This window comes from Drosophila biarmipes, chromosome 3R (assembly GCF_025231255.1).
Source record: "Drosophila biarmipes strain raj3 chromosome 3R, RU_DBia_V1.1, whole genome shotgun sequence".
In the NCBI taxonomy this organism is placed as follows: Eukaryota; Metazoa; Arthropoda; class Insecta; order Diptera; family Drosophilidae; genus Drosophila; species Drosophila biarmipes.
Window position 1 is genome coordinate 19972486 of NC_066616.1, and position 26351 is coordinate 19998836.

General features: G+C 46.3%; 9 protein-coding genes across 12 annotated transcripts; 4 read left to right on the plus strand and 5 right to left on the minus strand.

The window, feature by feature from the left end:
• The first annotated feature begins 357 nt into the window (after positions 1–357).
• On the plus strand, positions 358–3197 carry LOC108024251 (ribosomal protein S6 kinase delta-1). The gene is made up of 3 exons (XM_017094137.3): positions 358–566; positions 627–2372; positions 2440–3197. The coding sequence occupies exons 1-3, from the start codon at positions 471–473 to the stop codon at positions 2656–2658; spliced, it is 2061 nt and encodes a 686-aa protein (XP_016949626.1). The 5' UTR covers positions 358–470; the 3' UTR covers positions 2659–3197.
• A 9-nt stretch (positions 3198–3206) lies between these two features.
• Positions 3207–6391, minus strand: LOC108024216 (retinal homeobox protein Rx). The gene is made up of 2 exons (XM_017094084.3): positions 5246–6391; positions 3207–4764 (listed from the first exon to the last, which is right to left on the minus strand). The coding sequence occupies exons 1-2, from the start codon at positions 6148–6150 to the stop codon at positions 3849–3851; spliced, it is 1821 nt and encodes a 606-aa protein (XP_016949573.1). The 5' UTR covers positions 6151–6391; the 3' UTR covers positions 3207–3848.
• A 7330-nt stretch (positions 6392–13721) lies between these two features.
• Positions 13722–15967, minus strand: LOC108025484 (malate dehydrogenase, mitochondrial). The gene is made up of 4 exons (XM_017096002.2): positions 15797–15967; positions 15416–15623; positions 14506–14702; positions 13722–14444 (listed from the first exon to the last, which is right to left on the minus strand). The coding sequence occupies exons 1-4, from the start codon at positions 15860–15862 to the stop codon at positions 13905–13907; spliced, it is 1011 nt and encodes a 336-aa protein (XP_016951491.1). The 5' UTR covers positions 15863–15967; the 3' UTR covers positions 13722–13904.
• A 255-nt stretch (positions 15968–16222) lies between these two features.
• On the plus strand, positions 16223–17403 carry LOC108025425 (uncharacterized). Of its 4 annotated transcripts, none has more exons than XM_044094701.2 (3): positions 16223–16413; positions 16467–16533; positions 16597–17403. In XM_044094701.2, the coding sequence occupies exon 3, from the start codon at positions 16622–16624 to the stop codon at positions 17321–17323; it is 702 nt and encodes a 233-aa protein (XP_043950636.1). In that variant the 5' UTR covers positions 16223–16413; positions 16467–16533; positions 16597–16621; the 3' UTR covers positions 17324–17403. The 4 variants fall into 4 exon arrangements, with proteins under 4 accessions (XP_043950636.1, XP_043950640.1, XP_043950639.1 ...); XM_044094705.2 differs by having other exon boundaries at positions 16477–16533; XM_044094704.2 differs by having other exon boundaries at positions 16223–16358.
• Positions 17358–18565, minus strand: LOC108025415 (ribosome production factor 2 homolog). Its single transcript, XM_017095900.3, has 3 exons — positions 18460–18565; positions 18185–18400; positions 17358–18118 (listed from the first exon to the last, which is right to left on the minus strand). The coding sequence occupies exons 1-3, from the start codon at positions 18477–18479 to the stop codon at positions 17392–17394; spliced, it is 963 nt and encodes a 320-aa protein (XP_016951389.1). The 5' UTR covers positions 18480–18565; the 3' UTR covers positions 17358–17391.
• A 233-nt stretch (positions 18566–18798) lies between these two features.
• LOC108025602 (transcription termination factor 5, mitochondrial) lies at positions 18799–20838 on the plus strand. The gene is made up of 4 exons (XM_017096140.3): positions 18799–19060; positions 19113–20091; positions 20151–20375; positions 20435–20838. Exons 1-4 carry the CDS (start codon positions 18877–18879, stop codon positions 20721–20723), a joined length of 1677 nt encoding a protein of 558 aa, XP_016951629.1. The 5' UTR covers positions 18799–18876; the 3' UTR covers positions 20724–20838.
• Positions 20788–21788, minus strand: LOC108023569 (SRR1-like protein). Its single transcript, XM_017093164.3, has 2 exons — positions 21614–21788; positions 20788–21544 (listed from the first exon to the last, which is right to left on the minus strand). The coding sequence occupies exons 1-2, from the start codon at positions 21754–21756 to the stop codon at positions 20854–20856; spliced, it is 834 nt and encodes a 277-aa protein (XP_016948653.1). The 5' UTR covers positions 21757–21788; the 3' UTR covers positions 20788–20853.
• LOC108025188 (coiled-coil domain-containing protein 174) lies at positions 21652–23882 on the plus strand. The gene is made up of 2 exons (XM_017095499.3): positions 21652–21764; positions 22062–23882. Exon 2 carries the CDS (start codon positions 22080–22082, stop codon positions 23808–23810), a length of 1731 nt encoding a protein of 576 aa, XP_016950988.1. The 5' UTR covers positions 21652–21764; positions 22062–22079; the 3' UTR covers positions 23811–23882.
• Positions 23883–23986: 104 nt separating this feature from the next.
• LOC108025197 (uncharacterized) lies at positions 23987–26315 on the minus strand. Its single transcript, XM_017095509.3, has 5 exons — positions 25952–26315; positions 25710–25873; positions 25508–25641; positions 24722–25367; positions 23987–24666 (listed from the first exon to the last, which is right to left on the minus strand). The coding sequence occupies exons 1-5, from the start codon at positions 26099–26101 to the stop codon at positions 24438–24440; spliced, it is 1323 nt and encodes a 440-aa protein (XP_016950998.1). The 5' UTR covers positions 26102–26315; the 3' UTR covers positions 23987–24437.
• Between the last annotated feature and the right edge of the window lie 36 nt (positions 26316–26351).

Here is a 26351-nt window from a genome sequence, read left to right on the forward strand (position 1 = left end):
TAACAAACTGCATTTATTTTAGCAGTTTTTAATCTGAAAAGTTAGTCAGGATGTTAGAAAAACTTTAAACGTTCTCACAAATATATCATTTTGAAAGAAACACACACCCTTAGCTTGGAGTTCCGAATGGGTTTCGATCTTTGCTTACTCCTAAGCTGTAACATACACCGTTCTCCGATTTCGATAAAAAATTGAATTTTAAATTTTAGAATGTGACCGTTTTAATTATTTTTGTAAAATTCAAAATAGCAAATTTTGTAGTTAATTAACTTGCCAATAAGATTATTCTTATTTTAAACTAAATTTTATTCATTCATTTTTTAAACCTAAACAGAGCGCCATTTGGCAAACGTTTTCTGAAAAGTTCTGGTCACACTGCTTTAATGGCGAAAAAAAATTGGGGAAACGCGAAATTTATGATGGAAAATATGTTTCCCAATTAACACGCCGGGAGAGAAGCAGCTGCCACAATGAGCCTCAACCTGGGAGGGTGGATCCACAGCTTCACCGTGACGGACACGCAGGAGCACAAGGGCGGCTACACCATCTACAAAATCACCTCGATCGTAAGTCGGTTTTTGGGGGCAGAGAAACTGTGCCAAGTACTTAGTAACACCCACTTCTAGGTCTTCCCGAGGTCGGTACCCCAGGCTCTCACCTGCCTTGTGGTGTGGAAGCGATTCCACGATGTGAAGCGACTGCATCGCGAGCTCAGCCGGCGCCATAAGAGCCTTCAGCTGCCCGGCAAGTTGCCCGTGCCCACGGATAGCTCATATTTCAAGCGTTTCGATGCAGCGGTCATCCAGCGACGCAAGGAATACATACTGCAGTTGCTGTACTTCGCCGCCCAACATCCAGCTCTTTACAAGTGTGCCACCTTCACGCAGTTCTTCCAGGAGACTCCCTCGCCAAATGGTTCCCCGCTCAAAAAGCTCTATGTGGAGCGATCCTTGCGGCTGCAAACCGCGGAGAGTGGCTGCAGTGGAGGCGGAGGTGGAGGTGGATCGGGGACAGGAACGGCCGCTGGAGCCATTGCGGACATTTGCGATAAACTCGACTTGCCCTATGACCACCACGACGCGGGGGGCATTACGCCGCTAGATCCGCGCTGTGATAAGGAGCAGACGAACAACGAAGAACCCCAGGCCAAAGAAACTAGTAACAAAATGGAAACGAAACCGGAACCCAAGCCGGATGAGGCCCCTGCCAAGCGGGACTATTTGCGTCTTCTGACGCCCATGGCCTCCATCGAAAGCGACGACAGCGATTACATCTATGAAGCGGCCCTGGAGTTCAGCCACGCCGTCCAGGCAGAGGTCAATCTGGAGTACGCCGAGGCCCATGAACGTTATAAGCATGGTGTGGACCTGCTGCTCCATGGAGCCAAACAAGATGCCAACGAAGAGCGCAGATTCATAGCCAAGGCCAAGATAGCCAAGTATTTGGCCCGTGCCGAGGAGATTCACGCCAATTTTCTGGCCAACGACTGTCCCACAAAGAAGTTACAGTTCCAGCTCTCATTGGACACGACAGACGGCGGAAGTGTGACGCATTTGGAGTGCCCTTGGAACCAGTTGGCCCGCTACAAGGTGTTGCAAGTGCTCCAAGAGCGGGTGATGCAGGTGCAGTGTGTGACGAAATCCCAGCAGCCGGCGGCGATTATGAAGGGCATTGAGAAGCCAGCGAGTCACTCGCTCACCCAAAGCATCTTTCTGCCCCAACAGGTGCCTTACATGGTCCAGCTGCTGGCCTACTTTCAGTCGGAGCAGAAAATCTTCCTGCTGCTGCGACAGGCAGAGGGCGGCAGACTGTACGATTACCTGCAGAGTTACACGCCCACGGCCAGCAAGTCTTTCAATTATGGCGAGCTTTTTCCCTCGGATCAGGAGCAGCAGCAGGAGAAGGAAGTGGAGGAGAAACCTCTTACCGCTGACAGCGAAGTCGGCGATTTGGTCCGCAGCTCCCAGCAGCTGTTGAAGTCTGTAACGAACACGCTGAGCAACCTGCAAGCTGGAGTCGTCACGCCCAAAAAACAAAGGGCGGATGTTAATCGCATTCGCAGCAAACCCATTCCGGAGCAGTGCCTGCGCCAGTGGGCCTGCGAGCTGGCTATCGCCATACACAGTCTACACGGCAAGGGCGTTATACTGCGAGATCTGCACATGGCCAACATATTGCTGGGCGCCAAGGGTCAGCTTCTGCTGACCTATTTCTACCAGAACGAGGGTCTCAGCTCGGACGACAACTACGTGCACAAGGCTCTGAGCTTGGAGGCATTGGCCAATCACTTTGTGGCCCCGGAGAGACCGCTGAGCTTCCGTTCAGACTGGTGGAGCTATGGCGTGGTGCTCTATCAGCTTCTGCTAGGTGTGGTGAGTTTAAAACTCTTCTAGAGAGTGTTATTTGTATTACAAAGATTTTTTTTTTTTTTTATTCCAGCCCTACAAAGTTACTCATCCGGGGCAGCTGGAACTCTATGGTTGTGTCCAGTATCCCAGTGAGTCACTGGAGATCTCGGATCATGCCAAGGACCTGCTGGAGCAACTGCTGCAGCTGACTCCCGAGCTTCGCTTGGACTACGATCAATTACAGGCACATGCCTTCTTCAAAGGAATGGATTGGCAGGCCGTTTTGGAACAGGGAACTGTGTCCACGTGAGAGTGGACTCTTTTTGGCTTTGGCTTGGAGGGCGTTTAGCTAATTATTTGCTTCGCTATCCAAAATGTTTTGTTAATCTCGTACCTGACAGAGGTATTTAGGTGATTTGTGATCATTTCTTTGTCCTGAATTGGTGTTGATTTAGAATTCCTTAAACGAATCTTACATTGATTATTTATGATTTTAGTTCCTTTTTTGTTGCGAATCTTCATTATATCTTCGAGATTCTATGCTTGACAACCTAGTATCGAAGGATCTTCTTTAGAATCACCATTGTTTTTGTTAATAAGCATCTTTTTATGTTATTCCTTGTTTGATTCCTTGTCACTTGATCAATTATTGGTACAAAATACGATTTATTTAAACGTCTATTATATACATTTGCGAAATGTCCTAGAGTATTGCTTACAATTAAAAATTTAAACTAGATTAAATGTAGGTACAACATAATTTTCAAACCGTCATACAAAAAGGTATGGATAAATTAGTAAGTAATAACTTTGTAAAGCCAAATGAGCTAATATACAATATAAAAAGCATTTTATTGTCTAACACACAACAGTAAAGGGGGTTTAATTTAGACTTAGGGGTAGCTACAACTAGATTTGTTGGATGACGAGGGCCCAAGCTGGGAATCCATTCGTCAACCATTTGGTAAGGCACATTTGGAATGCATTCTGGGGGAGTGGGGACCATCATTTCTAAGCCCCTGACCCCTTGATTAACCTAGACTTATACCGAACAAAAACCGTGTTAAGTTTTGGCAAGACTTGTTGATTCTGTTGTTGTTGCAACTTGCTGACTTAAACCTAAAAGGAACCTATGGCAATATGAAAATGGTGGCCAGGGACTGAGTGGGACTGGCCAGAGATTCTAATGTATTATGGATTTTAAAGTTTTCTTGATCTAACTTGTTTTTAAACATCTCTACTTTCCTTATATCTTTTATAGGAATCTTGTTGGAAACGGACTACACTTAAGTAAGCTGCTGATGTGGAATTCTACTAATTTTGAGGCCTATCTGCTCTTCTGGAGCCCCACTTTCAGTCGGAGAAGCACTGTTGGAAATGCTGCACAGCCCACGCCCCTTCGGTTTTAAAATGGCCGCCGGAAGCGGGCGCTCGGCATGCTTGGGGGCGTGGCCCAGCGTCGCTGATGTTGCTGCTGTCGCCGGTGTGTGAGCATTTCTCTCAGTGCAAAAAAGGCGGCAGGACGTAGCTCTGTGCCTGCTGCTGTTGCTGGGCAGCCTCCTCGCTCTTGATCACAGTCTGCATGCCGCCGCTGTCGTTGTCGTCGCTGCTCGTGCCCCCGCCAGATGCAGCTCCTCCCGTCGCCGTGGTCACGTAGTGCTGACCCTGCGCCTCCACCAGGTGACAGCTGGCGCCGGGACTCAGCTCCAGGCCGGCTCCACTTTGATGGCACTGCAGGTGCACGTACTTTGCCTCCTCGGCAGTCAGGTACTTGCCATTGAGTTGCTGCTGCTGCTGCGCCTGCTGCTGCTGCTGGTGGGCATGGACGGTGACCAAAGTGCCGTCGGTCAACTGCTGCTGCTGGGCCGTCTGCAGCTCCGCCGGTTGGTAGCTGCCGCCATTGGCCACCGCCTCCTCGCCGTTGCCGGCCACTGAACTGGATGTGGTCCCCATTTCCATGCGCGTGGGACTGCCGTATTCGTAGTGCCGCATCGGGAAGAGCTGGCTTTCGTGGACATAGGCGCCATACTGGCCGGAGTAGGTGCCGTATGGACTGGCCGCCGGCGAGAGCAGGCTGAACTGGGGCGTCAGCTCGTAGGGCGTCTGGTAGCTGGTCCAGCTGTCCATGCTGCCCGGCGGCGTGACCGTCGTCGTCTGCGGATAGCTGGTGAACGGTGGTGCTAGGGTGCCGGGATTGAGCGTGGCCGTCGGCGGAGTGCTCGTCTTGATGTAGCCCGTCTTGCGGGGCGGCTCGTGCTTGCGCCACTTGGCCCGTCGATTCTGGAACCACACCTGCACCCGGGACTCGCTGAGATTCAGCTTGATGGCCAGCTCCTCGCGGGCGAAGACATCTGGATAAGGTGCTCTTTCGAAGGCGCGTTCCAACTCCTCCAACTGGTAAGCCGTAAAGGTGGTTCTGAAATTAATAGAGCACATAGCAAGGATTAGACGACTTTCTATGGTTACAGCTTATATAAGAGTTTAAAACTATTTTCAGTTCTAAAAAAAATTCAAAATCTTGCACAAAAAATTAAAAAAATGTTTTAAAAATCTTTGCAGAGTAAAACTTCTATAGAAAATTAAAATAGATATTTTTGAACAAAGAAGTAATTTTAATTTTTTTTAGTAAATCAGAATGGCTTATTCTTAAGATCTATAAAATATAAATTTCCATAAAAGAATTTTGTTTTACAGGTCCTTATCATCCACCTCGGCTTCTAAGACTCCTAAACCGATAATTAACCCCCCAGATTCCTTGGGATTCCCCCTAGCGTTTGAAATTACACATACGCCCCGTGGTCACCGCCATAAATAGCTGGAATTATCATCTTGCGCCACATAATTCCATTGATTTCCCGTCGTTAAATTAATTGGCAGTGGATAAACAATATGCTTACCTCGTTTTCTTCTTCTTGATGCCATTGGGATCGCCCTTCTTCTTGCTGCTGCTGCCGTCCTTTTTGGGAGCAGGAGCTGCCACGCCTCCCGCTGTGCCGGCCGCCCCCTGGCCGCCCACCGAAGAGGCGGAGGAGGACGAGTTGGTGGATGTGCCATTCGTGGTTCCTCCTGCTATACCATTGACCACCGTGGGAGTGGGCGGAGTAACGCCTGCGCCGCCACCCGCCTCCATCTGCGAGCACATCTCATCGGGTTTCTTCAGCTTGCCGCCAGTGGATCCACCATTGATCATCACGGGCGAGGAGTCCTGCAGCAGACCATCGCTGCCATGATCGAGGTGATCCAGATGATGCGGACTGCCGCCGTAGAGATGCTGCAATTGCTGTTGCTGCTGCTGCTGCGGTTCGTACTGATCCTTGGGCGACGAGGAGTAGTCCAGCTTGCCATTGAGTGGATGATAGTCCAGGATGCCCACCAGCTGCTGCTGCTGCTGCTGCGAGGATTGCTTGTGCAGCAGGATGCCATTGTGACTGGGCGGAGGAGTGGCCGTGTAGTGCTGATGGTGCTGGTGATGCTGCTGCTGCTCCACCAGCTTTTGAGGGGCACTGATGTACTCGTACTTCTGGCTGGGTGAGTAGCAACCGATCTTGTTCACAAAATCCAGCTTGCTCCCGTAGTTGGGTGATCCTCCAGCTGCGGATCCCGCTCCTCCTCCGTTTGGCAGGATGGTGTTGCAGTCGGGCAGTCGCTGCTGCTGCTGCTGGCTGCACAATTCGTGCACACTGCCCAGCATCACGGGATGCATGGCCGTCGAGGTGGGCATCAGGGGTTTGGCGCCCAATGGGTTCAAAGGACCGCCACCGAACTCCCCGAAAATGGGATCGTCGAAGCTATCGTGCTCCATTCTCTCTATACAGATCTTTATCCTTAAAGCACAAGGCACTAAGCACTCAAACACTAGCTAACTTTTGGCCCGAGCCTTTCTTAATCCATTGATCGCTTGTATTTAATTAGATTTGGTTTCTTGTTTCACCCGGGAAATCATTTACTAATATTATTTTCGCACTTAGTTTGGCTGGGTTGTTTATCAAATAGAATGTGGTATAGTGTGGGATAGGATGTGGACAGCCTGCTCACCGCTCGAGTCTGTGGCCTTAATTGACTCGGCTACTGGCGATGATTGCCCTTTTATACCGGCGCAGGAGGCAGCGCCGCGGCAGCGGTGGCAGCGACCAATCGCAGCCCTCCTCCGGCGGCCATTACCGCTGTGCGAGCGGGACGGCGCGACGGCCCGCTGTACCGCCCAGTGCATTTCATGCTGGCGCGTGTGACTTTTCCGCTTCCCTCGCGATTCGGGGTGTGGTCTCCCCCACAGCTCCTCAGCCCTATCGACTGGGTCTAGCTGCCTGAGTCCAGTTTTTGGACGGTGCTTCGAAGGTACCAGCAGATCTGGTGCTCTGGGAACGGAAAAAGAGGTCCTGGGAACGGGACTTTCACTTCTACTGGTTCCGGGTTGTAAGATCAAATTTAAGGATCCTTATGGGGAGGGGAGAGGAAACCAGGTTCAGTCTAATATAATATGAAGAGATTCCAATTCACTATTGAATTTTATGTACTTTTTAAAGGATTTATAAATACCATTTTATTGGTGTTATATCTTAGGATCCTTATGGGGTGGGGAAAGGTCCAAGGTCCAAGGTCCAAGCCAATATAATATTTAAAGCTTACAATTCTAAATTATCTTGACCTATGTATTATGAATAATATTTATATCTCACTGATTTTACGGTCTAGGATTGTATTTAAGATCTATAGACCTATAAATATTAATTAATTTTAAATATTAATACAAGTAAATTACTGGATAAATTGACCGATTTTTATACAGCCTGTGCTTTGTAAAAAGACATTCTATAAAAGTACAAACTCAGAAGATACAGAAGATACAGTATTGGGTGTTTCTTTTCGTTTGAATCTGCTTGAAAAAAGTTATAGTCAAAATTTCTTATGGAATTTGCACGGTTTTTCTGCCTGAAAATAGAGTTTTTTGCTGTCCTTGCTTATCTCTCGATTACTACTAAAAGGTAGTAAATGCAGAGTCAATTATATAAAAACCCAGTTAAACATAAACAAATTTTATTTATATCTCGCACTTTTAATATTATCAATTAGAGGGAATATTACAAACCCTAGGTATATCCGCTGTTTTTAAAATACAAAAAGAAAAAATTTCTTTACCAAGGCTAGGAAAAATCACCATCCCAAAAATGATATATTCAAATTCCAAATTAGAGGTCCTTGTCAGCACGGCATTGTAACAGATCATTTCCGCTTTAAAGTTGAGTGTGCCCCCCTATTCCCTGACCACCTCATCAGCTTATGGTCAGCGTCATCCCTAACAATCCACCTTTATCGTCACACATGTTGGACCGACAATTAACTTTTGAAACGCAGAGGAATACCGATAGTGCCTGGGTTCCAATTGGACTTATGAGGGTGATTCGAACTGAAATTTCCACCCCTATCCGGGATCGACTTGGCACGCTTGCGACCTTCGTCTTCCGCTTCGGGCTGTTCCCTCTCCCCTCTCGCCTTCTTCCCACAGCGCGTGTCACCCTCTGAAGGATTGGCATATCCGTATTCCGTTCTGGGATTGCGTGTGACCTTTTGGCCAGATGCTGGTACTTCGATCGCAAGAGGTGGGCACTTAGTCAGGGGCTAAGTTATGGATCATTTGGATAGATCCGAAGATTTCACGGGGTATTCAAAAGGGGAGGAAAGGAGGATGCAGGATCATGTGGGCCATTTAAGTCAAGGAGGGTGAAAGTTGGTGAAGTGATACATTTTATAAAAGCTGGTATCAGGAAAGTTAGGATCTATTAGAAATTTTGAAAATTTAAATTATGCATTTAAAATATGCTTAGATAAAGTTTCTTATATATATATATTTAAAATATAAATTCCTAAGGGGTATCATATAATATATTAAGAATCTGACAAAATTGCGAATTGCAAACATTTTGATTTATAAAATTTAAAGATTTAAAGAAGTTAGAATTATAAATCAGGCTAAATAACAAAAGAAACTTCTTGTATAAAGTTAAAAGTGTCTCCCAATCGAACGGAACCCGCATCGATCGTGTCGAGTGAAAATAGCAAAGAAACTTCAGCTTCCCAGGAACCCACAAAGGATCGACAATTTTCCCATCGTAAACAGAGGCCAGAAGAAGAAAACCCATCGAATTCCACACGGAAACTACATCAAAATCTCGTTCACACAGACTGGAGCGGACAATTCGATACTTTTCGGCTTTGCAGGTTCCGAAATGCGGGCAAACGGAATCGAAGTCGAGGTCTCTGAGAATGGACGCGGGGCACGCGATCAGAGGCGGAAGATGAAAACACATAAATACACCCCGTACTGTGGGTTCTGGGTCGCGACCCAGTATGGGAGGGATGGTCTCCGAGGGCCAGGAGTCCGGGCCTTGTTGCGTGTGAATAATCAGACAATATTTTGCATTGGCCAATGCGCCAATTATGTGGGCCTGGGTTCGGGTTCGAGGATCCGAAAAGGGGGAAATCGGCATAAGGACACTCTCAGGGAGGAAAATCAAGTAGTGGTGATAGCATCTCGTGTAAGATCAAAAGTTAATTACGATTGATCCTTGAACTTAAGGAGGTTATACTATGATAAAGGTAATCAGAAGAATCCCAAATGATATAATGGTATAAGATAGATGATCAGACGGCTGATGCCATCTTAATTAACCCCGAAGAGAATTGGTGAACTGCGGGTAGGTTTCTTTAAAAGTGGTTTAAAATATTTTTTAAAAACATGTTTTTTTATTGTGTTTTGAAAGACATCTTAAAATATTACAAAATTTCAATTTTAACATTCATTAACTGCGAAATAACAAACCTATATAGGGACTTATAATTTTTCTCGTATTCTTAAACTTGTTTAGCCCAACATTAAGGAAAATACTTGGTACAGTTGTCGCTGGCAGGCAAAGTGAGCGCCTAAGCTTTTGTTGAATATTTTTTCATATTTTTTCCATAACCATTAAGATACACACACTGGCAGGCCGACAGACAGATACACAGACTGAGGGGTAGACAGATACTCAAGCCCATCGCCACCATCATCATCATCATCACATCGCATCCACACTTGTCCCACCGAGATGACAGTCCATCCTCGGTAGCAATATCCATAGTAACAACAGCAATACTGGGAAAAATTATGCATTTTAAATCAAACCGAAAAGCAGTAAAACGCTGAAATAAAGTCTAAAATATATGAAAAATACACACTTGATACTAGGAACTGATCCAATAAACTGATAATATCATAAGATCAGCTCAAGATCACTTGATATTAGAACTGATCTTATGAGATCAGCTCTAGATCACTTGATATTGAAAACTGATCTTATGAGATCAGCTCAAGATCAATTGATATTAAAAACTGATCTTATGATATTATCAGTTTATTTATTACTTTTTATTAAAAACTGGTCTTATAATCTGATTACATTATTATCAGATATTAAGAAACTAGTTCCAGAAACAAAAGGTATGCAAAATGATATGTAACATCATTAATATTCAATACACCCATCTCCATCATAACTTCTAATAATTGGTATTATTACAATGAAATTAGTTATGCATTTTAGAGTTTTCATATTGTATTATAAGGTGGCAACTTCTTTCGGTGCAGTAACATCACCGACGTTCGCTCACCCTCCGTCGCGGCGGCATTATCACATTGTATTACGATATCAGCGGCGACATTTTGTTGTGCCTTTCTATCTTCTATACGTATATGTGATGTGGCAACGATTCAGAACAGAATCATGCACATGTATAGTACTTGTTTCGCCCATTCCCATTCGGGCTTACTTGGTTCTGCGATTGTGATCAGTTCGCACAACGAAATTCCAATATGGCGGGCTCAAGTCCCGCTCACACGGACAGGCCCAACTCAGATCCGAACAGAACAGAGCACTCGTGTCAGAGTCCAGAGCACCGCTCACCCATACAGAGGCTGCCAATTAAGCTTCGTTAAGATCAATTTAAATCCCGCATAAAATATCAAATAGTTTTTGTATTTTAGTTCCACTTCTGACTCGGCTGTCGCTATTCGTTCTCGCTCTCAGCGTTCAGTAGAAACAAAAAAAAAAGCATGAAAGAAGGAAAACCTCGACTTATAAACGCGAATGCACTGGGCGACAACAGTACAAAAACCATTTTCGAAAAGGTAAGCGGATTGGTAATAAAGTATCTTATGCTTTTGACTTTTTATATTTCAAAATTTTCAACATTTCATTGGGGATTTTTCTTTATAACTTGGTGTGTTTGGTTTAGAATTTTTAAGACTTTTTTCTGCTTAATCAACCACTATGATCTCAGTGCACATTTCGAAATCAACTGCCCACGAGACAAAGTCTGCAAGTCGACCCGTAGCCGCAGTCGTAACCGTAACCCGGTACCCGGAGCCGGGCCTTTCCCCCAGCCATCCATTCAGTCCAGTATCTGCGTATCTGCCCTGACAAAGATGTATAGTTTTTTCCCCATTTTCGTTTCGTTAATTCTCCATGGCACTTTGGGTTCCACACTTGCCTGGTACTTACTGTTCTTCTTCTTGCCAGCTACCCCCTTTACATGATACCCACTCGTCCGGGGGACGGATGCGAGACGTATTCGCTTTTCGTATCTGACATCTGACCCATGATCACAAACGTCCACTCAAATTGGTTTATTCATTTTGCTTTCAGCTGCCTTATGAATTTGCCATCATTTACATGAGATTTTTTCGGGCACGACTGTACCAAAGATCGGAGTTCAAGAGTTAAGGAGAGAGTTCAAAATTCTATCGCATTCCTTTCTTAAAATCTGTGAGGGTCTTGGGTTGATTTTTAGAGAATGAGAGTTAATAAAAGGGTAACAGAATGCATACCAAAGTAAATATTTAAAAAGCAATCGCATTTTTAACATTTTTAGGTAATTGAAATAATAATCGCAATTTTCCTAATCTTAAAATGAAGATCTCCCAAGACACTCGTTAAATAACCCTTTGAAGTCTGAAAATCTTCGCACCCACCCACAAGTCCCACTAAAAGCTTAATGCAATCAAAGGGAAAGTGAGAGAGGACGCCAATAAATTAAAGGCAATCACAATTGCTAGCGCGTATCAGACACTATATATGGTATATATGGGGCATATTGTAAAAAGAAGATAACTGAAGATGTCAACCGCTGGGCCCGGTTGGTGTAATTGGCTTTGGGGGTTCTTCGGGGCCTGTCGATGCACGAAAAATCGCAACACAGTGTGCGCAATTCAAATTAATTGCCGACAATTGTTACTTATTTATGGCGAAGGCGCCATTTAATGGGCCAGCTGAGCGCACTGCATCTGCGGCTGATAACTTAAGCGGCACGATCGTTGTCCCAGAGCAATTTGTGGTGTTATGTAATTGAAATCGATGCTCGGGCAATGCAAATTGCTTTGAGTTTGTCAGAAAACGCGGTTTTAAAAAGCAGAACATTCGAAATGCTTTATTTACACTATTTTGCATCAGTGCGACTAGCTTAAGTGCGTTGGTGTAAACGGCACTTTATCTATTCCGTTACGAATGTCTATCGATAGGCGCAAGCTTAAATTCAAATTCGGCACTTTGAAAATGATGAATGAACAACTTGATTGCGTTGTGCGATAATAATTAATTAATTAATTAATAAATGCTGCTGCACTTGACACTGTCTTTCTGGTGGGCGTCGCTTATCGTTTTTGGCGCTGTGCTGCCTGTGCGGCGACTTAATTGTTTGTAATTAAATAAAATTGTACAAGGTCGATTACAAAAACAGAGAGTCGGGTCTGGTAAATCCATGGTAACCAATTTGTTTTAATATAAAACGCCGGCCGGCAATTTAATTTTGTATCGCATATAGTACGTGCGCCGGCGTTGGAAAATTGATTCCTGCTCATTATTTCATTAAAAGCGTTCTGCCAATTGGCGGAACCCCAAGAATTCGAATCGACTGGCCTATCAAATTGTCTCCCGCGCTCCGTGATTTTCGCTTGCAGTTCGATTTGATTTTATGAATGGAATTGTATCAATTGATTGTTTTGGTCTTGTTATCGTTGCCTTTCGATCGTCGATAATTAAGTCGGGGGTGTGTTCGCCCATCCCATCCCCTCTCGACGGCTAAATAGGTTAGAATTATTGAAGCTGTGGCTCTGCATCGTCTCCGGTTTAATGAACAAATCAAATTGTCTAATAGTAATCCAATTTAGTTGATTCGAGCTGGTGCCAAGCACTTTAATTGGTAAAACAAGTGCAAATCAATGTTGAGTTATGAAGAAGAACAATTGATTCAAGACAAACTAGAAAAGATTTTTGTTTTATCGTTCTAAAGTTTTAAATAACATATGTAATACGAAGTTAGCTAATTTTTAGTGAGGCTAAAAAATTCAACTGCAAATATAATATAAAATAATATTGTATATTATCATAATTTGTCAAAATTTTTTTAACATAATATTAAGATATATTGAATATTACCAACATTTAAAAAAAATTCTTTAATATAATATAATATAATTTGAAAATATCCTTTACCATATTTATCATATATTGATAATGCCATTTAAAACTTACTTTAGGGGTCACCATTTACAGTCTTAACTATCATAAACCCTTCCAAATTAATTTAACACTAAACTGTGATAAATCTATTGCCCGATATGTTTATTTCGGTATAATTTAATATTCTTTAGATATCATAATTCAAAGAAGGTAATATTTGTTCGCAAAAAGGTGAGAATTGCTTAGAAATTGCCTAACAATAAGAGCGTGCGATCTACTATCAAAACAAATTAAAATGTCTGAAGGCGAAAAATTCCATTGAATTCGCATATTGCTTTATGTAGACAAAAATAAGAATGCCATAAGACTAAAAAAATATTGGATATATAGTTGAAAAAGAAATTCCGAAACGCATACGCACTGGATTCAGAGCCAAAGTCACGGGAGGGATGCCGGAGGGGTTGGTCATGGGCGTCGGGAGGGGGCCGTCGTGACATGCGGGCAAGTTTAAATTGATCTTAACGAAGCTTAATTGATTGTGACTGTGTGGGACTGTGCGTGTGAGCACTGTGTTTGTTTGCGACAGTGTTGTCTACACTTGGCAAAATTTTCGAAATGGAATTACCATCCATCTGAATCAAGTTAGCCAAGAACTCCACTCCTTCGAGCAGTGTAAAATGTACAGCAGTTTTTACTCTGATGGTATTACAAAATACAGCAGAAACAGTTTTTGCGTTGAGATCTTCGCCCAGCTTTAAAATTCTGTGATATTTTTAGGGTACTATATAAATCTACAAAAATCTCTTCAGTAACTAGTGTTTCTGAACCAAAATCCCTTTTCGAGTGCTATTTATTAAACGCAAAGAATCACTGCCACATCATATCCAAGTTTGTAATTTCTTTATTTCAGACATCAACTGGTTTCATTGCTAACCACACACTGAGCGTAGATCTGTTTAATCTTTGGACTTAAGACGAAAGATTTGCTAAGGGAAGTATGCCAATTCACAATGGGCGCTAATGAAGTACACGGTTTTTGGGGATGGATTGGGTTTTCTAGCGTCGCTTAGGCGTTGGCAAAGTCAATGCCCTTCTGGATGTTCTTCTTCAGCTCGGGAATGGCGGCAGCCAGCAGCTTCTGCTCGTAGTCGTTGAGCTTGGGCAGGCCGAGGTTCTCCTGAACGCCGTTCTTGCCCAGTACCAGGGGAGTGGAGAAGAAGGTGGCCTCGGTGACGGTGGACTGCACATAGGAGCACTCGACCACGTTCTTGTCGCCGTTGAGACCCTTCAGCAGGGAGCCGGCGAAACGGGCGCCAGCGTAGGCCATCGACAGGGTGGCGGAACCGGCTCCGGCCTTAGCCTTGACCACCTCGGTACCGGCCTCCTGGATGCGCACGGTCAGCTTCTCGATGGTGGCCTGGTCGCCCTTGAACTTGGGCTGGCTCTGGGACAGCACGGGCAGGATGGTGACGCCGGAGTGGCCGCCGATCACGGGGATCTCCACGCTCTGGGGATCCACGCCCAGGGCATGGCCGATGAAGGCGCGGGCACGCACCACATCCAAGGTGGAGACACCGAACAGACGCTTGGGATCGTAGACACCAGCCTGGCAACATAGATTTCTTAAGTATTAAGGCTCTGGTAACCCATATCCAATGTTATCCCACCTTCTTGAGGATCTCGGCAGCGATGGGCACGCAGGTGTTCACCGGGTTGGTGATGATGGCCACCAGGGCCTTGGGGCAGTTCTTGGCAATGGAGTTGGAGATGTCCTTGATGATGCCGGCGTTCACGTTGAACAGGTCATCGCGGGTCATGCCGGGCTTGCGGGGCACGCCAGCGGGAATGACGACCACATCGGATCCTGCAAGAGGTACGTGTATATTTATGATTAGTTGATAGAAGACTTTTTGAGCTTTGATCTTTTATGGGTTCAATCCCCGTGGCTACTGCAGTGATAAGTGGCCCGTTCTGATTACGTTGCTATAAAAATACCAATAACCTTTCTACAGATTCACAGAGGGTGCTATCAGGGGGTACATATATTCTCTAGTGCTTATCTTATCAGAGCATAAAATGTGCCTCATGCAAATCACATGAAAAGGGCCTATTTTATTAAGAAGGTATTTTTTATCTGAATTTGTAAGACCTTAATATTTAAATTGCGTTTCTTTAATAATAAATTTAAAAATATTTTGGTAAAGAAGATTATATCATATCTATATTTGCTTGATATACTTATTCTTTTTAATATTTAATGACCCTTATCGTTATTAATTTGTAAAAAAGAAACATGAGCTTATTTATATTAAAATAGTTTTTCCTACTATCCACTATAACATCCTGGCTATGGTTATAGGGATTATAAAATCACAGGACTTAGGAAGACTTCTATAGGAACCAAGAAAACCTTACGAATACTTCAAGTATAGGGCATATCATATCATGACTTTATGAAGTGGGTTTATCCCCCTCGTAGACCACCCTCCCCCTGCGGATCCCAGCGGATCCCCGCAAATTTTCCACTCGTATCCCCTTATCACATAACCTCACTCGTGGCCCCTGCCCTCTACTCACCCTTCAGGGAGTCACCCAGCTGGTCGGCACCGATGAATCCGGTGGTCTTGCTCTTGGTGTCGATGTGCGACAGATCGGCGGCCACTCCGGGCGTGTGGACGATGTCGTAGAGCGACAGATCGGTGACCAGGGGATTCTGCTTGAGGAGCAGCGACAGCGGCTGGCCAATGCCTCCAGCGGCGCCGCACACGGTCACCTTGTAGTTGTTCTATTTCGGTAATAGAAAACACAAAAGCCATATAGTACATGGAACCATGGTGTTATGTCAGGTTCTTATAATTATTGCTGCGAGATGCACTGTATCATCCGCCTGTTACGTAAACAGTTGCAGTGGAAGGGGCCCGATTCTAGCCGGGATTTTATTGGATATCATTGTCTCACCTGCTGGCCAACCGAGAAGGTGCGCACTCCCTGCAGGGCCAATTGCTTCGTCACTTGCTTCAGCATATTTGCAGTGTTATTTGGTACGAAATGTATTTGGTAAAACAATTAAACGAGAGCAGCTCTGCCAGCAAAATCCCACAGACCAATGAAACAGATTTGCGAATTGTTGTTTTTGCTGTAGCGCGGTGGCGGGGGCGAACAGGGTTGCTTTTACTAGAAAGCTTTTGATAAAAGAAAAGCTTTTATCTGCTTAGTTTATTTACTTAAAATGTATATGTTTATTAAAGGATCGGTAATTATTCTTCATAATATTATCATTTTATTTTAATATTCATTCTAAGCTTTTCAAGTTTAAAAAAATCGAAGCAATTCAAAAATTTGAATTTGCATTTATCGATAACAATCAATAGGATAATCGGAGGGAGTTGCCAGCTTGGTTGCAAACACCCTACTTAATTGAGCCGCAGACATTTATTTACTTTTGTTTTCCCTATAAATGTTTATTTTAACCGTCTTAAACTATTGATACTGAGGAATATAATCAAAAGTCAATGAACTAGTAAGTGGCGTGTCATCCTTAAAGTGAAGTTCTAAATAGATAAAAATTTGAAGAGGTGATCACCTTACCCCCTCTGATTGTTTATGTTTATTAATTAACAAAAATAAGGCATTTACAGTGATGTTCCGGTTATGAAACACGAGTTTCAAGTAGTCCACAAATAAAACTATTGAAGGTAAGCCTTCGTACCATAATTCCTTCATTAATTCCCCAGTAACAATAGTTTATTTACCATCAGTTAACACCAAAACAGAATCACAAAGATGTCATCTCTGCGGCTTAGCCAACAACAGCGCGACCACTTGAGCCTGCTCCAAAGACCCGCCAGCGATGTGGTGGAGCTGTGCAAATCCGCCTTCGATTACCTGATAAATGGACCCAATCCCGGCCGCTACGAGGCGCTGGCCAAGAAGTTCTCGGATTCGCAGAGTCCGGAGGCCGTCCAGCAAGCAGTGGAAGCGCTGATATCCCTGTTGATCAGCGTGACCACAAGAGTTGGAAGTAGTAGCGTCAACATGCAAGCCATCCTGCGCCAGACCTTCCCCGATCTCGGCGAGGATGTGCTGGATGTCCTCGAACAGTTTGTCACCAGCAAGCGAAACTTTGTGGAGGGCTCCATCAAGTCGGCCAACATACGTGCCTACCGGCTGGTAAACCTGGACTGGCGACTGGAGGTGCGCACAGCTTCGAGGAGTCTGCTGAAGAAGTGCCAGGTGGTGGTGACCATGAAGTTATATTTGCACACCGAGCCGAAGAACGAGAACCGCGAACTGCTGGCGGTGGATCTGTCCGGACGCAGTGAAGAGGAGCTGAAGGCCATGCAAGAGGACGAGCGGCTACATCGCAAGGATATGATAGTACAGACCGATGTCAGCAGCCTGGTGCACATGATCAAAACGCTGGAGGACGCCCTGGCCGAGTCCAAGACGCGGCGCATCCGCAACATAGTCGATGGCATACACTGAGATACGATTCCAGTACTCATACACTTGTTAAAGCTAATTTAATCAGGACCAATTTATTACAACTAAATCTAACTAGAAAAGGGATTTCCTTTCGAGTTCGCAAGGGCTTCTGCGGCGGCTGCCTTGAGGGCAACCTTCTTGCGTTGCCGGGTCTCCTTCTTTTCCTCGGGCGTCTTGCGCAGCGCCTTGACGCGACGGGTCTGGATGGAGCCCGTCTGCTGCTTGCCCAGATGGACGCGGCCCTTGGTGTTGCCCAGGGCGTCCGTGCTGATGTTCTTCTTCTTACCCACCTTCAGCTGCTTGGGCTGTTTGCGCGCCTGCTTGTAGAGGTCCTCGCTGGCGATCTTGGTGCGACGAATGGCAAAGTCAACTGAGGGTCCAATCTCCTCCAGCTCGATGCGCGGCGTCCTCTGGCCGGACTTCTTCAACAGAATGCGGTAGGATCGCATCAGGATGTTCATGTCATCGGTCACCGTGAAGCTGAGGACGTGTTCGATTCCCTGCAGGCGAATCGACTCTACTTTCTCGCGCTGGAAAGTGTCGATGAACAGGTTTCGTAGGCGCCGCAGTTCCTCCGTCTGAGCCCACTTGGGTCCATTAAACACCAGGCAGGGCTTCACGCAGGCTCCAATCTTTTCGTTCTTGAACTCGGAAATGGCCTGATACCGCTTGATGCCCAGTTCAAACATGTCCAGCACCTCGTTCTCGAAGATCCTGCCCAGGATGATGTTGTCGGGACGTTTCTTCGATGTGGAACCGAACGAGAATAGGGCTGCATTGTTTTTCATGGTCAAGCTGGGGATTAGAGTGATGTTTACTATGAAGTATCATAACTTGGATATGGATTCTAGGTGAACTTACAACTCCAGTGAGGAAGGATCGTCAAAGGGAGTTATGTCGTTCTTGCGGTTTAGGACCTTCACCAGCGGCTTCTTCAGCGTCTGCAGATCCTTCATGCACAGCTTTACGTTGCCACCGCACTTGCGTCCGTCCAAAAAGAGCATTGTGCGGGCGGATTCAATGAGTTGCGGCTCCCTGGCCAGCAGCACCTTTTTTCCCTTGCGGGTTTTGGGTTTCCTGGAAGCAAAATTGGTTGCATTTGATTGTGTTTCGGTTGTTTGAGTTATACTGCTTACCTGATGCGTAAAAGCGACATATTTAAATGTTTTCTTAATTAAAACCTAGGCGAAACAAAAACTAAAATGCAAGCACGCACGTGTAAGTATGCTAGGGATGTGAAAACATTGGTGGCAATATCGATTAAAGGAAATATTTGTATCGATATATGTTAGTTTGTTGTTATTAAATGTATTTTATAAAAATAAAATAATAAGAAATTAAAGGCGTTTATTGCTGTTTTTGGATTCTCATTTTAGTATTTTTTAAATAAATAAATATTTGTTTATATAAATTAATTGGTAATTCCAAATGTCATTACTAGTTGCTAACTATTCACCCAGAAGAGAGTTGCCATTCGCCCCGAATGTCAGTTACATGTTCGTTGGTACGTTTCCCCGTCTGTTGTAAATAAAACCTCGGGAAATGCTTTAAGTATGCTGCGCAGCGGCCAGAATCAAGCGCAGCTCCTGGCCCGGAGCCTGGGGCAGTTGGCGCGGGGAATGGCCAGTTCAAAAAAGACATCCAGTAAGCCGGAGAAGCCAAAGCTGCCGAAACCCTCGATTATTGAGATGCCGCCGGAGGAGCCCCTAAATGCACATTATTTGACCAAAAATCTGGGTAGGTCAGCTCTTTAAACTTTATCTAAACAGCAACTACATTGCATTATTAGGTAGCAACTACCGGGCTTGGGTGGCCGCCTTGGAGAAGCACCCCGAACTGAAGACATTAAAGCGCAAGGACCTGCTAAACTCCTACGACACGCTGAAATCCCTGGAGTACAGCGTGGATGACATCATAGCCAAGCCCATGATCATCTACTATGGAGCCACCACGCTGGCCAATCGCCACAGCGTGCTGCAGGAGTGCGGGTTCCAGAACGTGACTGTCCAAACGCTGGCGAAATATGTCACGGTGGTCAACAAGCCGATAGAAGTCCTCAAAGCTCATAGCTTCATTCCCTTCGACGTGAAGGTGGCGGAGCGTCTGGCGGGATATTTCACCGACATCAACCTACCGGTGGATTTGCGGGAGCTGGACAACGAAAGCATTACGCTTAAAAGCCTGCGTCAATCCCTACTGAATGCCTACCTGCGTGAACGCCTTCAAATGGACGACAGTGATCTGCAGAAGCTGTGGCGCGTCTACTCTCGCATCCGACACAAGAGCTTTCGCGCCGTGCAGGATACTGTGGAGCTCCTGACCAACGAGCTCAAGTTTCCCGCCGAGCGGCTGAGGAAGAACATCTTTCTGCTATATTCGGAGGCTGATAATGTGCGGCGCATCCTGCGGGAGATACCCACGATTGACTCGCAGGATATTCGCGAAATCGGCTTCCGGCGGCCCAAGATTCTCATGTCCTCCTGCGATAGTTTGAAGCAAACCCTGCAATACGTCAATGCCTTCGGCATTAGTGAGGACGCCATCCTGCGCTGCCTAGAGGTGCTCACCCTTGGACCGGAAACGGTGCTGGAACGACTCAGGGATCTGCATGAGATCGAGGAGTTCCAGGTGTTGGGCACCAATCCACGAGTGCTGAGACTGGTGCACTACCAAAACAAGGCGCGACTGCGTCTGGATTACCTTAATCAGCTGAGGGTTCGTTGTGCTTCCTTGCACATCCTATCCTGCGGCTCAGAGGCTTTTGCCAAGTTAGTAACTAAATTCTGTTAATATCGAACCTTCAACTAACCCCTATTGTTTATTATAGATTTGCCAGAGATGGCTCAGATCGTACTAAAGGTCGCGACATAGTGGTCTACTTGGGTAATGTTTTCTCCAAGGATAAGCAAACGCTGCGCAATCTGCTCTCCCGCCATCCCAACTGGTGCCACATACCTCTGCTGCATGTGAAGCAGTGTCTGGAGTTCCTTCGCAGCAAAAAGTTTAAGCTGTCGGAGATTTTTGCCAACATACACTTGCTCCTGTATCCCATGTGAGTACTATCAAATTCTCAAACCGAATTTCTTGTGATGCTTTACCATATCTTCATAGCAAACGCATTGAGGAAAAGATAATGCTTTTGCAATCACCAGATGCCCAAGTAGAACTTCAGCTGCCAGTGGCAAATTTCAGTTCACTGAGCAACAACGAGATCCTTACTCTCATCCTCTACCTGATCGAGTCTGAGTTTCACTTCACCGGCGACGGCATCTGGACGGAGCAACACACACATCACGTGGAGAACTTCAACAATCTACTGCCCGACTTCCCCGAAAGCCTCAACAAGGTCTACAAATATGGAGTAAAGCCTGCCGATAAGCTGATCATGCAGCATTTATAGGCCTCTGTCACTAGAATTGTAAATAGTTTGTTATTAGCTTTTGCAACAATGAAATTCCCATTTAAAATTTAAAAATAAAGAAATCTTTCATTGCAATACCCTTACGAAAACTAAATAGCAAAAACCTAAATTATTCCGATTCCAACTTAAGGGCGGCAAAGGTCGTTTCAGTTTCTGTGATTAGCTCATCTTCGTTCACCTTCAAGGGAGCGCACTGTGTCCAAAAAGCTTGGTCATCTCTGGCTGGCAGGGTTTTTGGTGGGAAAGAGTGCAGCGATAGGTCATTAAATACGTTGTGGTGTTCATAGTCGTCTTCCAGTGGCGTCTCTTTACAATGTCCGACAATCCTTGTTATGTGGTCATCCTGACTTCTTGGCGTCATCGTTAGCATTTCGAAGCTGTTCGAGATGAGGAAGACGTTGGGCAGTGTATCCAGCTTCCAGTTGGACCACAAGATGTTGTGCATCAGGGCGTAGGGGCAGTGTGGCAGATAATAGAGCGTGGGCACCGTCGCCTCGTGTTTGCCCGCACAGTCTTCGCTCATTAAACATCCATCGAACATGCGGATCAGCTCCTTCTCGCTGTCCCTAAATACGGGGTCAAAGAAGAGGGCCTCTTTGATCTTGTGGTGGCGCTGCAGTTCTATCACAAAGGCAGCCTGGTGCAGGGCATGGTAGGTGCGGGAAAAGGGTCCCAGACCCAGGCAGACAATGCGTTCCAGCGGCCCATTTTTAATCCCATCCAGTTGCTGCTGCAGTGCTTCCATGGCCACCAGGAAGTAGTCGCTTTGGCGCATCTCCGCGCACAAGTTCTCGAGGCGTCTGAAAGTGTTTTTATATTTAGGAACAGTTCCTTGGATAATCTTTGTATGCTCAGTGAGCATTGCTCACGGCTGAAATTTGTCCACATTCACGTCCGGACAGTCGATTAAATAATCGCTCTCGGATTTGTGGCGATCCCGCCGCCTCAGGCACTTGCGGGCCATCCATTTCTTGCGCGTTACCACCTGGAAATCCTCTCCAGAATTCGACATTCCAAAAGGTAAATAAACACGTTTCTTCTTCTTGGCACTTCGTTTAGTGTGACCGTTCGTATGGGGGGAATAGTTACACAGATAAAAACAAATATCCTGTTGTAACTGTTGCTTAATTGTTATTAATACAACTTTAACTAAATTCTAGTAATATTTTATGAAGAAAACTGCGATGTGTAAGTTATAAAATGAAATGTAATAATAACGTTAAAATAACTATAATTTAAGCAATTTGTAAATGGGATTTTCTTTTAGTGTATCAGCTGCTGTTTCTTCTTCTTATTCTACAGCTGTTTTCATTTTAGTTTACACTTTGCTATGAAATGAACGATCCAAACAAAGCCATCAGTGTAAACTTATCCTCGCTGCTCAGCCTGAAGGCGGAACTCCTGCGGAAGCAGCATGAGGTCAGGGTGGCCAAGGCCACGCAGGCGTCCACCACCGATTTCCGGCCCAGCAAAAGCAGCAGCGACAAAGGAGAGTCCCAGGATCGGGGCTACAAAAAGGTCGGGAGCAGCAACGATGGCGCCAAGGTGTACGAGGCGGAGGACCATGCCCAGCTGGACAAGTCGAGGCGTGTCCTGGAGGCCAAGAGCAAGTTCTACGACCGGATGAGCCGCTCTGGCGGCACCCTCAACTCCGATGACAACTGCCTCGTGATGTTCAACCGCAAAAAGCAGGAGGCGGGCCAAGAGCAGCCCCCACCAAGGAGTTATCAACGCCAGAGGCTGAGCAGCAGCAGTAGCAGCAGTTCCAGCGATGACGACCAAGTCCAGGACGATGACGAGGTGGAGTACACTGATTGCCTAGGCCGCACCAGAAAGTGCCTTAGAAAGGACCTGAAGGAGGCCCAGAAACGCGACCGACAACTGGCGGAGAGCATGCCAGAGCGCATAGATCAGACCAAGGCCAACTGGATGATAGATACGAAAGGCAGTCGCAATCAGGACGATGCCCACAAAAGCGACAGTGACGACGATGCCGATTCCTGTTTTGGGCCACGACCCTCGGAGAGCGTCTTCAGCGATGCCCTGTCCACAATGACCAAGCACGATGAGCAGCGCCTGAACTGGGAGCGCAAGGAAATGGAAAATGTCGACAAACCCGATGTCCATTACCAGGACGTATTCTTCGACGAGGCACGCACCCACGGCGCTGGCTACTATGCTTTTTCCACGGACGAAGAGGAGCGCAGAAAGCAACAGCTGGACCTTGAAACGGCGCGCAAGGAAACAACTGCGGAGCAGACGCGGCGGGACGAGATGCGCGCCAAGCGGGACAGCCTCGTAGCCGATCGCGTGCTTGCCGCCAAAAACAGGATTCGAGCGCGCAACGGTTTGCCACCCATCAGCAAGGAGCAGTACGAGCGGGAGGAGCAGCAAAAGAAGGCCGAATCAGCGGCCGAAGCCGCAGAGCGAGAGCGGGAGGAGCAGGAAAAGAAGGCTGCCATTGAGAAAGCGAAGGCCAAGAAGGAGGCTGAACTGGAGGAACTACGAAAGGATCATGTCCGTGATTGGGACAAAGATAAGCCTGGTGTGCGCAAGCGACGTGACTCAGATGGCGACGAATCACCCGAGGAGGAGTGGAACTACAGGGCCGAACGTCTGCCCATGTCTCAGGAGGAGTGGAACGAGAAGCAGCGGGCCCAGCGGCAGAAAGAGTTTGCACCCATGCCGGAGCAGGTTCCCCTCAAGCGCAGCAACTTTAGCAGCATGCCACCGCCCCCATCTCAGTCGTGGCACAGCGGCCAGGAGCCTGAGTTTCACAACTTTCACAGCACCAAACAGGAGAAGAAGTTTCAGCGGCGCAACTACACCACCTACCAGGAAGATAACTACGATGAAGAGCCCGGCACATCCGTTCACGGCCAGGGTGCTGCAATACCTCCACCTCCTGGACTGCACCTTTCTTCCCCACCGCCTGCAGCTAAACGGGCCAAATCCCAGGCCGAACTCGAGCGATCCATCGAGGCTGGCCTGAAGTTCCTGCGCGAGAACTGCGACAAGGGCGTCATGGGCAACAAAGCCACGTGGACGGCCAAGGCGGACTACTAACTTAAGGCAAGGCTTGTTACCCTTCATTTAAAGTTTATTACTTTCTGTAAAGAATACTTTAGAAAAACACAATACGCCTAGGCATGCCTTTTCTATTGTCTGGGTTTTTGAGCTAATTTAAACAAATGTATTGTTCATTTCAGCTACGGCTAGATCAAATACTGCGCTCTCACAATTCCTATTGTATTTCAGGGCCCTGTGCCCGCGTCCATTTCCATAGTATTATATTTCGATTCTTATTTGAGAAAAGGGTATTATATGCGAAGCAAAAAGTACAAAAACTCTAATCATAAACTATTTTGGCATCGATTGGTTTGCACACAACTAAAAACTAGGGTTAAAATAAGTTAATCATACGGGAAAGTGTTAACTCTGACTACACAAAGTTCTATCTGGGACGCAGGGCCAAGGAATTGGCTGCCTTGGAATCGTAACATAAACTTTAGCGGTGGTTAGTACCCTAAACGTACAAAGTCCTGCTAGGCTACTGGTAATATTCACTAACTCGCATATAACTAAGGGATTAAGTGAGAATCAACTGGAGCACGCTATCTGAGCTGGAATATTATTGGTAATTGGTGTTTTTTGGGGCAGACAGCAGGCGTTCCATTTCCGCTGCAGTGGGGCCTAGAGCATGTCCCGATCCACCATGTCGATGACTATCTCGGACATTTTCTGGCGGCACAGGTCGTTGGGTGGAAAGTTGAGCGTAGGCGCGCCCACATCCTCCTCGTTTTCGTCGCTTCGTTTCAAGTACATATCCGGGGCATCCTCCGAGGAGCAAGTGCTGATGGGAAGGATGTCCATGGCCAGGCCCAGAGCAAAGCGTCCGTAAGTCTTCAGCTCCTCGGCAAAACTGAAAGAAGGATTACATCAATGAACTCATCTCTCTATCCTTATCATATCCTTACAGATCCTGGAGCTTCTCTAATGTGTCGCAGTGGTCGGGCAAGGTTGTGCACAGGATTTGGAGCCATCGAAACAGCTCTTCCGTGTAGGTCCTGAGCAGATTCTGCAGCTGAGCGTCCCGCATCTCCTTGGTGGTGCAGCAGTACAGCAGATTGGCAATGTCCAGGGCAATGGAGCTGTAGCGTATCAGCTGGAAGTCGAGCAGAGCCACCTCCAGCACATGCTGCGTATCCTCCGGATCATAGTGATATAAGAAATTGTTGACCCAACAGTCGCCGTGGCAAATGGCCGATAGTGGCGACTCGGCGCTGGCCAGCTGTACCATTCGGCCAAAGAAGGAGGAGCTCTCGGCAAATTTGCTGATGGCCAGGACATATTTGGAGTCCGCGGGCAGCACCTCGGACACCATCTGGATGGCGTTCTTGGTGAGGCGCTCGTAGTAGTTGCGATACCAACTCGTGTTGTCCGTGCAGAAGATGCCCTCGCTGATCACGCTGCACAGCTTGCTGAAGGCCAGCGGATTCTCGAACTTGTAGGCCAGACTGAGGGCGTGCAGCTGGGCCACCTGCAGCAGGACGGACTGCGTCTCCTCCAGACTGAGGCCTTTGTGGCGGTCGGACATCTGGAAGCCCCGTTCGCGGAGATCCTCTGGGGAAGATTAAGGAGATTTGTTGCAACATTTAATAAAAACCTAATAAGTGGATTACAACTTAATAATAGTCTTAAAAATAAAAAAACAATGATGGTAAATTGTGTAATTTTAAATAATAACTAGGAGTGGTACTTACCCATTATAAGCAGATCATGCCTGGCCGAATAGCACTTTGGGATGGCATTGAACACAGGCGTGTCCTGGTCAGTTTTGCTGGCCTGGAACTTGAGCAGCTCCGGCATGATGGTGGTGTAGAACTCCACCTCATTGCTATAAAAGAGAAATTTTGGGGATACAATTGAAGATCAAAGAAAAGACATGGAAGAAGGATTACTAACCGAAAGAGCCTGTCGCTCTTGTAGGCCTCTCGGGCGACCACGCTCTCCGGCATCACCTTGCAGATGACGTTCTGTTCCCACTTGAGGTCCCGTCGTTTTCCCGTGAGCTTTATGCGATACAGGGCGGCCGTATAGTTGTCTCCCCGGTCGGAGCCCTGGGTCAGCTGGAATGGGAGATGGGGGCAGATGATGTCATAACCGAAAGTTAACCGCAGGTTAGCCGCCCCCGCCAAAGTGCTCACCTCAAAGGCATCAATCTGCACTTCCGGTTCCACGCGCTTGAAGATATCCTGGAACGCCTCCAGCGACAGGATTTGTTTGCCCTCCACGGCGTTCGCCGCTCCCATTCCGGTTGTTGTTGTGGTTGTGCCTGCCGTTTCCGTAATACCCATTTTCCAAGGAGTCCTGGCTCTTACAGGAAACCCTTTTCTCCTATTTTTCCGGGAGCAGTGTGCTTTCAACTAATTGCCGAGAGCGCTGTACTTTTTCGTTTTCCGTTTTTTTCAGTTTTTCAGTTAAGTTTAGTAATCGATTTTGCGCGAACATGTGTTCCTTTTCACTCTGCTTTGTGCTTCTTCTTCCGTCGTCGCCGTATCCTGTTCGTGCTTTTCGTGATATTTGCTCTCACGATATAAATTTTAA